Here is a 15,437-nt window from a genome sequence, read left to right as displayed (position 1 = left end):
TTATCTCTCACCCTGGCCAGGCGTGTTTTACTTCCAATGCTTTGTTCAGGTCAATCTTGGGTATAAAGGCATAAAAACCTATCCAGCTTATCCTGGGCCCAGCTAAGGAAGGAAAATGTGTGTTGGATTTGGCCATTTTCTGATTCAGAGGGGAAAAAAAAACCTGAGAGACATTTTAAAAACTTTTATTCCATTTTTACTCTCATGTGAAGGGCGAGACAATACAGATGTTATAATTCACCCCATCACAATGAGAAAAAAATAATTGTGGAGTTGTAACTACCTTATATTCACAAAGTGAATTCATAATTACTGTTACTATTACTGTTACCAACTATTTCCTAATTATGTTATAATACATTTGAAGTGTTAAATATATTATAAATGTTTCTTGGCCTATTAGCTTTAGCCACACCATGCTGTAAATGCCTTAAAGCCAATAATATAAAATTACCCTTCATGGCTGCCACTCCAATGCATCTTTCACAGTTTTATTTCTCCACAGTTCCAGTCTTATTTTCAAGGCCACCCTTTGGAACTTGTTCCCAGTTCCATTTCTCTCTCAGCAATGCCTGTCCCATTCCAGGGCATTTCTAACTCAGCATTTCCCATCTCAAAGTTTGCATACAGGTGTGAGCTCTCTGTCAGGCTTTGAGAATTCTCTACATTTCCCACAAATGAGGGTGTGGAGTGTCCCAGGATCAGATTTGCCCTCGTGCCAGTGTTGCAGAAGGACAGAGCAGAGCCAGTGCCACCACGTCAATGTGACAGACAGGCCACACACACTGCCCCAACCTCTCAGAATTTCAAAATTTAATTACACCTCCAAATCCATAAAAATTCCTTTTTTAATCAACCCCTTGTTATTAATTCTCATTCCCAGAGAGCAGCTGGATGCTTTGTTGCCCTGCATTTACGCACAGCTTTATTTCTTTGAGGGATGTAAACACAGCCCAGGGATGGCAGGATTCAGCCAGGGAGCACAAACTCCAAATCCTTGTTCCAGATGAGTGGGATGCTGCAAACTCCACAGCCCCTCAGAAATCTTGCTGTGCAGCCACGTGATTAATGTCTAACGAGGTTTGGGTTGATGCCTCAGCAATTCCTAAGCAGGTGTTGTGGGATCAAATCAGGAAATCCCTCACATGGCTGCTCAGGAAAGTTCCTTTGGCTTACACAGGCAGGAAGGGCCTGGTTTGGGTGGGTTTTAAGTGGATATTTTTAATATCTGGGGGTTTTCTGTGCTTTTAAAGTGGATTTTCATGTTGTGTCTTGCTGTGGTTGTTAATAAGCACAGGGCCAGAGCACAGCTTGGAACAGGGAGATGTGAGATGGATGAAAATGCTCCATGAGGATGATGAGGGCAGAAAAAGAGGGGAGCTGGGGCTGCCCAGGCCCAGGGAACCCATGGAGATTCCTGGGGAGCACCAGGGATGTCCCAGGGCAGGAGAAAGGGAAACCTGAGGCTGCTTTTGGAGGCCAGGAGCGGCCAGGATTTTCAGTCTGGTTAATGAGTTAATACTGCTGAGAAATGAGAAGGATTTCAATTTTCTGCTGCAGTTTGAAGCCAAATGTGCTGTGTTGGATCATGGAATGGTTTTGGGTGGGAAGGGACCTTAATGCTCATCCCATTCCACTTCCCTGGCTTGGCAGGGACACCTCCCACCATCCCAGGCTGCTCCAGTCCTTCCCTGGACATTCCAGAGGCTCTCCTGGAGCCCCTGCAGGCCCTGCAATGTGCTGGGAGCTCTCCCTGGAGCCTTCCCTGCTCCAGGGGAACATTCCCAGCTCTCCCAGCCTGACACTGGATCCATCTCCTCTCCAAGGCATTCATGGACCCAGGGGCTTCACTGGGAATCTCAGCAAACCATGAAGGGTCTCCCTTCCCTTCTCCTCTCTTTTCTCCCCCCATTTTCCATAAAAATCCCTCAGGATGGATTGTGAGTGTCCCAAATCCCAGAATCCCAGGATGTTTGGGTGGGAAGGGACCTCCAAGCTCATTCCAGGGACACCTCCCCTATCCCAGGCTGCTCCAGCCTGGCCTTGGGCACTGCAGGGATCAGGGGCAGCCCCAGCTGCTCTGGGAATCCCTTCCCAAAATCCCACCCCAGGCTCCCTCTCCAGGGAATTCCCTCCATTCCCAGCTCTCCCAGCCTGCCATTGGATCCATCTCCACCCCGACTCCTCTCTAGGAAGGGATTTTGGGATCTGGGGGCTTCACTGGCAATCTCAGCACTCCAGGAAGGGTCTCCCTTCCCTTTGCCATCCCCAGCTTCCATAAAAATCCCTGGGGATGGATTCTGAGTGTCCCAAATCCCAGAATGGTTTGGGTGGGAAGGGCCCTTCAAGCCCATCCCATTCCAATGCCACCATCCCAGGCTGCTCCAGCCTGGCCTTGGGCACTGCAGGGATCAGGGGCAGCCCCAGCTGCTCTGGCAATGCCAGCCCAGGCAGGAATTCCTCATTGCCAAGATGCCACCCATGGCTGCCCTCTGGCAGTGGGAGCCGTTCCCTGGGTGCTGTCCCTGCAGGCCTTGTCCCCAGTCCCTCTGCAGCTCTGCTGGAGCCCCTGCAGGCCCTGCAATGTGCTGGGAGCTCTCCCTGGAGCCTTCTCCTGTCCCTTGGCTGTGTCCTGTCACTGCTCAGCCACATTTCCAGTTAATTCCTTCATCCCAAAGAATTTATGGAACTGTTGGATTCAGGGCACTGGAGCAGAAAGAGCTTTGATCTGCCTGGCCCAGTTTCTGCTACACTTGAAGTTTTTAACTGAAAAATGAGCTCCCAATTCCTGTTTCCCTGTTTTTATCTTCTCAGAGGTGCCCAAATCCCTGCAATGCCCAAGGCCAGGTTGGACACTGGGGCTGGAGCAGCCTGGGATGGTGGGAGGTGTCCCTGCCATGGCAGGGGTGGCACTGGTTGGCTTTAGGATCCCTCCCAACCCAAACCATTCCATAATTCCATTAATTTTAAGGATAATTATCAGAATCAGCTTTTACAGCTCCTGACTTTTTCATAGCCTTGTGTAGTAAATCATTTCATCGAGTAAATTAACAATAAATTAACACTTTTTTCTCTCATTTTTCCCAATTTTCGGCATTTTCTATATATCTTCGAGCAAACTCTTATCCCAATTCTCTGTTTTGCCTTTTACCCACAGGGATAATTCATTCTGCTCCCACCCCAAACCTCTCTTGGTTTATTGTAATCCAGGATTTCACACTTAATATCCCCCACTCCTGGATACAAAGTGACACCAGAATCATGGAATCCATCATAAGCAGGTTTCATCCATAATGGAAGAACAAATTGCTTAATTTTTTTTCCTTTTTTTTCCCCCAACTTGATTAAGTTTGAGGGTTTAATTAGATTTTCGTGGCGATTTTCGGGTTGTTAATTTAAGTGGAGAAGATGAAATGCAAATAGGTGAATACAAACGGGTTTTGCTAAATTAGTGTCAAAAATTAGCACAGTGATTATTTTTACCAATAAACACAAATTTTCAAAGCCTGTGCTCAGGTAAAGTTTTAATTGAGCTGGTTTAGGAATCAGATTTTCTCTGTGTGTTTGTGTTATTATTTTTTTCTTCCAAGCCATCCCAAATTGTTTCTAATTAGGGGCACGATTCCATTTGCCTGGATATTTATTCCTGTGTAATTTGTTTCAACTTAGGCAGCACAGGAGTGATGAATTCTTCTCATTACCTCCAACTCTCTTTGATGGGCTTTGACTGGCTAATTATTCACATAGAACACATTCCCAACAGCCTGTGAGTAGGTAAAAATTCCTGGAAATAAACAGACTTTGACAAAAGTTCATTTTCGAGGGCTTTTGTTTCATCTTCAGACACAATCCAATTGAAATGGAATCATTTGGAGTCTAGTTTTACTTCTGCACTTTGAATAATATCAAATATTGGGCTGCAAAGGTTGCACAGGAGGGAAGATGTCACAAAGGGAACCCCCAACCCCTCACTGAGTGATTTGGGGTTGGAAAATCCATCCTAAACTCCACTGGCAGCTGTGGGAATTCATATTTTCAATGATAAAAGAAGCACGATTGGGTTGGGAGCTATTAAAGGACAATTTTTGCAGTTTCCAGGGTATTTTCCATCACATGGGACCCCCAGCACACATATGGATGTTTCCTATTTCTCCATATAAATATGTTGGAAGTATTTAAGCACATAAATACATTGATAAGCCAAGATATTTTAAATAAATACATTTATAAACCAAGGTATTTTAAATAAATACATTTATAAGCCAAGGTATTTTAACTGCACTGCTCATTATTGCAACCCTTTGTTTTTAAGAGCATTAATTATATTTATAATCAGTGTATAAAGCCCACCCACCCTCTTCCCATGGTTCTCATGGATGGAATCATTTTGGGAACTTTTTGCAGGCTCCTTTTGGGACTTGGAGCAGATTGAGTTGGCCAAAAACCCCATCCCTGGAAGTGTCCAAGGCCAGGCTGGACAGGAATTGGAACATGGGCATGGCAAGGGGTGGGACTGATCTTGAAAATCCTTCCCAACCTAAACCATTCTAAGGAACATCAAATAAATTTGTACCCAAATTAGAGCCAATCCTCAGGATATATTTGTTAAAAATAAAGCCACGTTTCTGTCAATTAGAATTTTTGTGAATTTTGGTCGTTTTCCTACTCAGAACCTAAAAATTCCAGCGACACAGTGAGCCTGTTTTAGCCCAGCTGCTGAGCTCTGTCGTGTAGGAGCAGAGTTTGTGATGAGTGGGAGTGGGGCTGCCCCAGCCCATCCCCAGTGGGTCAGAGCTGTGAGGAGCAGGTGAGCAGCATTGCAGGTGATGAGCCATGGAGTGCCCAGGGGTGCTGAGCTACCACGGAGGGCACACAGGGGCACTGCATGAACATGAGGGCATAAAAGATTGGGTGAAAGAACAACAAGGGCCAAGGTTTGAAGCCTTCTGGAGTAGATTGGTGTTACTGTGTAAGGGGTAAAGCTTTCTGACGTTGTAGGGTGGCACTCTGGGTGTGGTGGCTGTCTCAGCTGTGACAGTGGAAGGATGGATGGTGTAGGCACAGAGTTTGAGGTGATTGGGAGTGGGGCTGCCCCAGCCTCATCCTTAATTGGCTCCAGCTGTGAGGAGCAGGTGAGCAGCATTAAAGGTAACGAGCCATGGAGTGCCCAGGTGTGCTGAGCTACCACAGAGGGCACACAGGGGCACTGCATGAACATGAGGGCATAAAAGGTTGGGCTAAAGGACAAAGAGGGCAGATGCTGCAGCCTTCTGAAGTGGTTTGGTGTTACTGTGTAAGGGGTGATGCTTTCTGAAATTGTTTGGTGACACTCTGGGTGTGGTGGCTGTCTCAACTGTGACAATGGAAGGATGGATGGTGTAGGCACAGAGTTTGAGGTGATTGGGAGTGGGGCTGCTCCAGCCTCATCCTTAATTGGCTCCAGCTGTGAGAAGGAGGTGAGCAGCATTGACAGCAATGAGCCATGGAGAGCACAGGGGTGCTGAGTGACCACAGAGGGGACACAGGTGCCATGCAGGAACATGAGGGGATAAAAGGTTGGTATAAAAAACAAGAAGGACAGATGCTGCCAGCCTACTGAAGTGGTTTGGTGTTACTGTGTTTGGGGTGAAGCTTTCTGAAATTGTTTGGTGACACTCTGGGTGTGGTGGCTGTCTCAGCTGTGACAGTGGAAGGATGGATGGTGTAGGCGCAGAGTTTGAGGTAATTGGGAGTGGGGCTGCCCCCTCCTCATTCCTAACTGGCCACAGCTGTGAGAAGCAGTGAAAAGCAGGTGAGCAGCATTGAAGGTGATGAGCCATGGAGTGCCCAGGTGTGCTGAGCAACCACAGAGGGCACACAGGTGCCATGCATGAACATGAAGGGTATAAAATGTTGGGCTAAAGAACAAGGGGAGATGCTTGTAGCCTTCTGAAGTGGCATAATGTGAAGGTATGGGGTAAAGCTTTCTGATACTGGTGACAATCTGGGTATTGTGGCCATCTCAGCTGTGACAATGGAAGGATGGATGGTGAAGGTACAGGATTTGTGGTAATTGGAAGTGGGGCTGCAGCCCAGCCTCATCCCTAATTGGCTACAGCTGTGAAGAGCAGGTGAATAGCATTGCAGGTGATGAGCCAAGGAGTGCCCAGGTGTGCTGGCCAACCCCAGAGGGCACACAGGTGCCCTGCATGAACATGAGGGGTATAAAAAGTTGGGCCAAAGAACAAGAAGGGCAGCTGCTTGCAGCCTTCTGATGTGCCATGCTGTTACTGTGTATGGGGGATTGCTTGCAGCCTTCTGATGTGCCACAATGTTGTTGTGTATGAGGGACTGTTTAAAGCCTCCTGAAGCTGCCTGGTGGTGCTGTGTGCCTGGTGCCCTGTGTCCTGCAGCCTTGCTGAGCTCTGTCCCTCCCCCAGATGCTGCTGACCGAGTACCTGGACATGAAGAACACCCGTGCAGCCTCAGAGCCCTCGGCCCAGCTCAGCTACGCCAGCTCCGGCCGCGAGTTCGCCGCCTTCTTCGCCAAGAAGAAACCCCAGAGGCCCAAGAACCCTCTCTTCAAGTAAGTGCTGGGGGTTTTTAAAGCTCTGCTAAGCTGCCTTTGGTCCCTGGAGTGCTGCTGGTAATGGCAGTTTCACAGTGTGAGAGGTGTGGAAGCTCCTGGATGGGGATTTAATGCCCGGAGCTGAAGATCTGTTCCGGATTCAGCGCTGGGCTTTAGAGCTGAGCTCTTCCCAGGGCTGGGAATCCCATTACAGGAGCTGCTGCAGAGCATGGAGTGATCCATTCTGCCTCTCTTTGTCCGTGGCAAATTCAGGAGCTGTTAGAGGGAGCGATAAAGGGCGCTGGACAAAGGGAATTAAGATAACTGTGTAATTACTGCATAGACTAAGCACTTAATCCTGTCACTAACTCCTTTAATTCAGCGGTCAGGCTGCAAAGAATGAAGTGGTTGGGAGGAGAGTGTAAGGGAGAGGAGGATGAGAGAGGCTGGGTGGCCAAGGGAAGGATTTGGGAGAGCAAATTTGTGCAGCAGTAAGGAGTGAGGAGCTGCTGAGCAGTGCCGGTGGGAGAGGAGATTCACACTTGGATTTGGGGAAGCGGTGCTGGAATTTTCTTCTCTTCCACCACCTGCCTGTGCTGGCCATCCTCTTGGGCCTCTTGAGGATTTTGGAGAGGACCTAGAAGTGCTGTTTTGTGCTCCCAAAAAGAGTAGATGTCCCAAAAAGAGTAGATGTCCTCTCATACTACCTGAGATTCTAGTTGTAAATCCAAGTCTGCTTTCCCAGCATGAGCTCTCCTGCAACCTGCTGTTATTACAGGTTAAGTGTTGTCTCCTTCCCCTGTCAGCCCATGATTATTACCTCTCACCCTTTTTTTTTTTTTTAACCCCCTCATGGCCATTTTGGGCTGAGAATTCCACTTGGAATTTACTCTGACCTGCAGATGGATATTGGAGTTCATCCCATGTCCCTGGGTGTACAAGGACTCAATAGGGGTTTTTGGGGGGGTTTGAGGACTAAGTTTGGGATTGAAGCTGGAGGGATGAGGCTGCTGTGGCTCACCTGGGGCAGGCTGAGGCTGGGCAGAGTTTGTCAGCAGAGAGGAAGTGGCTGTGATTGTTCAAGGGAAGGTGAATCACCTCGTGGGAGCAGCATCTCTCCCCACTGCTGTGCTGTCACCGAGTGATGCCATCCCTGCAGTGACAGCAGCACTTATTGGGATCTCTCATTTGCTTATCTGTCAGCTGTCACCATATCTACGGAAATCTCCCTTGAAATGGAATTTCTCAGCCCACTGAGGTTTGTACGTGTTTGATGGAGTGTTATTCTTGTCTCCCCTCCCATCTTCAGTGCTTTCTGTGCCAGGCTCCTTTCCATTAGCTCTGTCCAAATCTCTCCTCTTGTCACCACAAAATCTGCATTGCATTCCTCAGCACTCTTAGGGCAGGGCTCCACCTCGTGTTTTGCTCACTGAGGGATGCAGGTGTTGGTATTGTGTCCTGTGGTAGCTGTGAGCTCATTTAATTCATATTAAATACTGACCTAATTTAATTAATATTAAATATTTCTGCTAGTTATGTCCTCAAGGAATAGAGGGAAGTTGTGTCCTGCTCTCTGGAAATCAGGAGCTGGTATTTAGAAGGAACCCAGAATCCTTATTTCCTTCAAAATTGATATAATAAACAATAATATTTATTTAGTTGCAATGTTGGCTTGAAAAAGCTTCAGATGAAGGGGAATTTGGATAATTTATGCCATGATAATTTTTTCTTTTTTTTTAAACTTTTTTCTCTTCCCAAAAGTAGCCAAGGGCATGCTCAGGTTGCCAGCTCAGTTTTCCAAGATAGAAACCAGGAAATAAGACAGGAGTGAATTGTACAGGCAAGAGTTAAGCACCCAATAAATCAGTGCCAGACTTGGCTGTAATTCTGTGTAGTAAAGAAAACAAAAATGTTTTGAAGGCTTTGTGGGAGGATCAGCATTGGGAAGGCAGTTACAAGGAGTTGAGTGGGAACAGGAATGTGGGGAAGGGCAGCTTGAGGAGGTGGCAAAGGAAGGAAAATTGGAGAGAAAAAGTGACTGGTTGTGGAAAAGAGAGGATATAGGGGAGAAAAACTGAGAGATAGTTGTGGAAAAAAAGGGAGAAAACCTGGAGGGTGGCTGTGGAAAAGAAAGGGAAATAAGGGAGGAAAAACTTGGGGGATGGTTGTGGAAAAGAAAGGGAAATAAGGGAGAAAAACTGGAGGGTGGCTGTGGGGAAAAAAGGGAAATAAATGGGGTAGAAGAACCTGGGGAATGATTGTGGGAAAGAAGGGAAATGGAGGAGAAAAACCTGAGGGATGGTTGGGGAAAAGAAAGGGAAATGGGCGAGGAAAGCCTGGATGGTTGTGGGGGGAAAAGTGAAATGGGGGAGAAAAACTGGGGGATGGCTGTGGAAAAGAAGGGAAATGGAGGATTAAAACGGGATGGTTGTGGGAAAAAAGGGAAATGGGGGAGGAAAACTGGAGGATGGTTGTGGATAAGAAGGGATGAGGTCTGGGTTTGGTGCCTGGAAAGAGCTGTGGGGTAATGCTGCTCTTGTTGTCTCACTGAGGACAGAAAGGAGCATGTGGGGAGCACAGAGCCAAGAATTTACAGCTCTTTAATTAAAATCAGAAGGGTTTGTTGTATTTTGATAAATTGTTATTAGTTCAGTTGCAATAACAGGAACACTCAGAGTCCAAATTAAAGCAGAAAAGCCTCATTAATAGTAATAATCTTAACACTAGTGCCCAGGAAATCTGTGAGATGCTTTCCTGTGTCCCTGGTGTGATGCTCTTGTTCCCAGTGTCCCTGTGAGGCCGATTCCACCTTCCTGAGCTGTGGGCTTGGGGAGGGACTGAGGGGTGCTGCAGCAAATCCTCAACATCTCGAGGTCTTCTTGTGGCAGAAGTTTCCTTTCCAAACCTGAGGTGTCTGCTGTCTCAGGTTTGGCTTTTCTATTTTTCCCATTCTGTGCTGCTTTGGTGTGTGGGTCTGGGCTCCATATTATGGGATGGTGAGAGCAGGGAGACAAAACAATTCCTGCTCCAGCTGGGCACCAAGGACAAATGCCCCAAATCTCAGCCCAGGAGCACAAACCCCGTGGGCTGGAGAGAGAAAAACAAGCAGGGTGGGACTGCCTGGGCTAAAGCTGCAATGGGACAATGAACTGCAAGGTGCAAATGGAGCAGAGCTGATCCCAGGGAGAGACCCCGGCAGCGCTCGTGCATTTTGGGGCCGTTTTGGTTCATCTTGGGTGCAGCCCTGGCTGGGCTCTGCTGCTGCCCAAGGTGCACCCATGGATCCTTTCCATGAATCCCTGCTTCATTCTGGAACTCTGCCCAGCCTCTGCCCTAGCTCAGCCTTCTCAAGGCATTGTGTCACTGGGGCTGTTTGAAGGTGCTCTGTCTCCACCACGAGCTTCCTTCTCCCTGGTCCCCAGAGCCCATCCAGGCACTCCCAGGAAATGCAATTTTTGCTTCTTTTTTCTGCTAAGGTTGGAATGGAATGTGTGAGACAGTATTTCTTGTTAGACTCAGATGTTTATTATTTATGTGTATTACAGTCTCACAAGCTGTGAGTTTTGTAGCCCTTAATTTTAATAAGCTAAAAATGGAGACGTATCTCTTTCTACAAGGTTTTTTAAGGATAGGCTGTCTAATTAAGAAATGTCACTTAAATGATTTTTACTTTTAACCCAATAGCTAACTACTTGTGGCTTGTAATGGGGACTTTATCTAATTACACAAAACCACCGAAATGGAGACTTTTTTATCCAATTACACATAACCACCCAAACTTATGAAGAAGGTAAAGAAGGACCAGCTTCTGCCCTAAAGCTCCTATCTTGCTTTATATATATATTACTATATTCTAAAATTTTAAACTCTTATTTTTCCCACCCTGTGATATCACACACTTCTATTCAAACTATACTCTCATCATTTTAGTTTTATTCTTCATTTTTGGATGGTTTTTCTACAGCCTCAGGTCAATGCAGTGTTCTCTTGGGGGTCAGTGCCTGAAAGTACAGAAAGTGTAAAATTCTCAGCAATCAGGGTTCCAACACCCAGGACTGGTTTTGTTTTTTGGGGTTTTTTTTTTGAGAAGTGCCTGGGGAACATCCCTTGGCCATGGGACTGCTGTGGTCACAGGGACATTGAGGTGTCCTCAACCCCTGCAGTGTCAGAGCAGGGCCCATTTTGGGGCCTTTTCTAGAAGGGCCAAAAATCCTCTTGATGGTGCAGAAATGGTTGGAAAATATTTGGATTAGTCCTTGTGGATTATTAGAGCCATACAGTAAATAATAATTGATTGGTCCCTAATTTCCAGGATAATGTTTATATATTATTAAGAGCTGAAGGGTGCTTATATTTTACATTTAATGTTTTAATAAGATACATTTTATATTCTAATTTTATAAATAATACATTTTATATTTTTATATTTAGTTATATTTAATTTATGTTTATATCAATATTTTTATATTTATATTAATTTTATAAATAATTTTATATTTTAATTTTACATATTATTAAGAGCTGAAGGGCGCTTATATTTTACATTGAATATTTTAATAATATACATTTTCTATTTTAATTTTACAAATAATACATTTTATATTTTTATATTTATATTTAATTAATATAAATATTTTTATATTTATATTAATTTTATAGATAATACATTTTATATTTAATTTTATATATTATTAAGAGCTAAAGGGTGCTTATATTTTACGTTGTATATTTTAATAATATACGTTTTTATTTTAATTTTATAAATAATAAGTTTTATATTTTTATATTTATTTATATTTAATTTCTATTTATATTTTTATATTTATATTAATTTTATAAATAATACATTTTATGTTTTAAATTTATATATTATTAGGAGCTGAAGGGTACTTATATTTTACATTGAATATTTTAATAATATATGTTTTATATTTTAATTTTATTAATAATACATTATTTATATTTATATTTAATTAATATTTTTATATTTATATTAATTTTATAGATAATACATTTTATATTTAATTTTATACATCATTTAGAGCTAAAGGGTGCTTATATTTTACATTGAATATTTTAATAATATACATTTTATATTTTAATTTTATAAGTAAGACATTTTATATTTTATTTATATTTGATTTTATTTATATTAATAGTAATATCCTGTTTATATTTATATTAATTTCATAAATTACACATTTTATATTTTAATTTTATATCTTTTTAAGAGCTGAGTGGTGATTCCAGTGCCTGAAACTGAGTGAATTCCTTTGAATTCCAGGTTTGAGTCCTCATCCCATGCCATCAGCATGAGCGCCTACCTGAGGGAGCAGAGGAGGGAGCTGTACAGCAGGAGTGGGGAGCTGCAAGGTGAGCAAAGGGATCCTTGGCAACTGGACAATTCCCTCCTGCAGGAGCTGGAATTTCCTGCCCAGCCTCTGGCAGGAATTCATCTCTGCCCTGACTCTCTCCAGGATTTAAGCTCTTGTTTATTATCAGGTTGTGAAGGTTTTCTCTGAATTCTCTCAGCATTTACAGCTGGAGGTCAAGGTCTTAAAAAATATTCCTGAAACAAAAGGTGAAATACAAACAACCTCACCCTGAGCGCTGGGTTTGGGTGTTGGAGTTATCTGGGATATTTATCTGCAATTTATTTCCTTACTGTGATACTTGCCCTGCATTGCTTTGGGAGCTGAGCTCAGGCAGCTCCAGTTTGAAGCTGGATGGACTAAAGTGACCAATTCTTTGTGGTTTGTACACCTGAGGAGCTTCACAGGGTTTGCAGATGGGGAATGTGGGTACTTGGGCTGCTTTGCTGGTTTCTATTGCCCATGGCAGTGCTGTGTGTGCCCAGGGAAGTGTTCCTGCTCTTGCATGGCATCATTTCCCTTGTTTTCCCTGGATGATCCAGTGGTTGGGTTTGGCAGCAGAATCCAGGGAATATCCCAAGACAAATTCTTTGTGTCATCTATTCCAGTTTCTTCCTGGGCTAATCATAACAAGAAAATTTCTGTTCTTCAGATGTAATGACCAAGGGCAGAATTTCTGCTGAAACTCTTGTCCCTGATAATTTTCAGCTGGCTGTTAATTGAGGATGTTTTATAATTTGCAAGAGAATTTTTAGATGCCTTTGTGTTCCCTTCCTCCTTTCATGACCTGGAGCTACCTTGGATATTTATCTGTATCCTTACTGTGATACTTGCCCTGCATTGCTTTGGGAGCTGAGTTCAGGCAGCTCCAGTTTGAAGCTGGATGGACTAAAGTGACCAATTCTTTGTGTTTTGTACACTTGAGGAGCTTCACAGGGTTTGCAGATGGTGAACGTGGGCACTTGGGCTGCTTTGCTGGTTTCTATTGCCCGTGGCAGTGCTGTGTGTGCCCAGGGAAGTGTTCCTGCTCTTGCATGGCATCATTTCCCTTGGTTTTCTGGATGATCCAGTGGTTGGGTTTGGTGGCAGAATCAATGGAATATCCCAAAACTGCCATGATCATGTACAGCAGGACTAAATTATTTTGTATCATCGATTCCAGTTTCTTCCTGAGCTAATCATGACAAGAAAATAATTTCTGTTCTTCAACTACTACATTGATGACCAAGGGCAGAAATTTTCCTGGAACGCTTGTCCATGATAATTTTCAGGTGGCTGTTAATTGAGGATGTTTTATAATTTGCAAGAGGATTTTTGAATGCCTTTGTGTTCCCTTCCTCCTTTCATGACCTGTCCTCAGCAACAATTTAAACCCACAAGGGTGTAAGAAAAAAGCCTTGAGAGGCAGAGATTGTTCTTGGGACAGCTTGGTTCACTTGGGTGACTGCAGAGGTGTGTGGTTATTAATTGTTGTGGTATTTGAGGGTCCCAGGACGAGGGAAGAGATGAGAATTGACTCCAAGTTCTCAGAAGGCTGATTTATTACATTATGATATTATATTAAATGAAAATTATATATTAAAACTATACTAAAGAAAGAGAAAGGAGATATCAGAAAGCTAGAAAATAATGAGAATAAAAACTCATGACTGACCAGAGTCTGACACAGCTGGACTGTGATTGGCCATTAATTAAAAGCAATTCATGTGCTGGGTAAGCAATTCTCCAAATCATATTCCAAAGCAGCAAAACATGGAGAAGCTGAAGCTTCCCAGGAGAAGAAATCCTGGCAAAGGGATTTTTCAGAAAATGTGTGTGTGACAGAGGTGAAATCAGCACTGATGATCAGGGGTGTAATGGCTCTGTGGTGAATTCTGAGATCCTTTTGGGTGGACTGAGAAGGAGGAACCTGGGGGTGACTGTGATGGTATTCACAGGGGTCCCAGGACGAGGGAAGAGATGAGGATCTGACTCCGTGTTTCAGAAAGCTGATTCACTATTTTGTGATATATATTATATTAAAAGAAAATGCTATAGTAAAACTACTACAATAATAGAAGAAAGGATTTAATCAGAAGGCTTGCAAGGAATAGAAAAGAATGAAATTATAATAAAATCTTGTGACTGACCAGAGAGTCCAATACAGCTGGACTGTGATTGGCCATTAATTAAAAACATCAACATGGGCCAATCCCAGATGCACCTGTTGCATTCCACAGCAGCAGATAACCATTGTTTATATTTCATTTCTGAGGCCTCTCAGCTTCTCAGGAGAAAAAGAACCTAACAAAAGGAATTTTTGTAAAATATCCTGGTGCCAGCTGCCCACCCCTGACCCCACAGCCTGTGGGGATGAAGGGATGTGGAGGCACTGCCAGCTCAGCTGGGATCTCACCTTTCTCACACCTGGGAGGTGCTGAGCTCACAGCTCTCTCTGCCTTTTGGGATTCAGCTTCTCACCTCCAAAAGTGTCACATGGGCAGGAAATGTCCCCCAGGTCAGGGGGATGAGGTTAATGTTCCATCCCATTACCAGGTTTGATTCCAGGAGGATTTTGGTTCCTTCTCCTTAGTTATGAGCTCCCTGTTACAAACTGCAGGACAAGTGTGAGCTCAAAGCCCAGAATTTTGTGGCTATTGAGAATTTTGAGCTTTTTGGGGCCATCAGGACTTGCAGCACTTGCTCCAGTATTTCCCATCCCTTTGGGATGAGTCCTGTTGCTTTCTGTCATTCCCAGTTGTCCAGGTGCCTTTAAAAACAAGCAGAGAACAGAACTGACCTTCTCCATACCTGTGTCCTCCTCCAGGTACCTCGTGGCTGAGTTTGGGGGATTTTTGTGGTTGTTTCTATTACAGTATTCTATTATTTCTACATTTGTGGTTATTTCTATTACACTGAGGGTTTTAAGGAGCTCCTGTCCTGGGTTTGGAGCTAATTCAGAACCAGATTTGATGGAAGAGTGGTGGTTCCTTAGGGATACAAGACAAATGTTGGGGCAGCATTTGGGATGAGAATTTGGGAGCGTTTCCAGGAGAGGAGGATGCAGCAGAGCTGCTCAGGGAGCCTGGCTGGGCAAGAACAAAGCCCAGGAGCTGACAAAGAATTAAAGGACAAAAGAGGAATTAATGTGGAGATGGCCAAGGTCCTGCTGCCCTTTGCAGCTCAATTGGAAGAGCCTGGACATGATGCAATAGGTGACAAAAAGTCAGTGTGGGGAGGCAGTGGGGACAATAGATGAGATGACTTTGCTGAGATTCTTTGCAGTTGAAGCATCAAGAAAATTTCCCTTTGAACTTGACGTTAAAAATGCAGTAACCTCTGTCTCTATTATGAGCTGCTGTTCCCTTTTAGGTTGCTCATTAATCTTCCTGAATCCCAGACCACAGCAAGATCTGCATTTGGATTTTTTTTTTTATAGATATATATTTTATTTTTTTTTATCCCTTTTAAAGAGAAATACAATTTAATTGTTCAATCAGGTTAGTGGAAAGCAGGCATGTGACACTCTGTCTTCTGTG

At 44.0% G+C, this 15,437-nt stretch overlaps 1 protein-coding gene across 1 annotated transcript in view; it reads left to right on the top strand.

Moving 5' to 3' along the window:
• EXOC4 (exocyst complex component 4) overlaps positions 1-15,437 on the top strand; it is a 356,413-nt gene that overhangs the window by 102,632 nt on the left and 238,344 nt on the right. The window contains exons 8-9 of the mRNA XM_058023506.1: positions 6,420-6,565; positions 11,832-11,920. Coding sequence (XP_057879489.1) covers positions 6,420-6,565; positions 11,832-11,920 — 235 coding nt within the window. The remainder of the gene's footprint in view (positions 1-6,419; positions 6,566-11,831; positions 11,921-15,437) is intronic.

This window comes from Melospiza georgiana, chromosome 4 (genome assembly GCF_028018845.1).
Source record: "Melospiza georgiana isolate bMelGeo1 chromosome 4, bMelGeo1.pri, whole genome shotgun sequence".
Taxonomy (NCBI): domain Eukaryota; kingdom Metazoa; phylum Chordata; class Aves; order Passeriformes; family Passerellidae; genus Melospiza; species Melospiza georgiana.
Note: the sequence above shows the minus strand (reverse complement) of the source record. Positions and strands in the feature narration are given on the sequence as shown.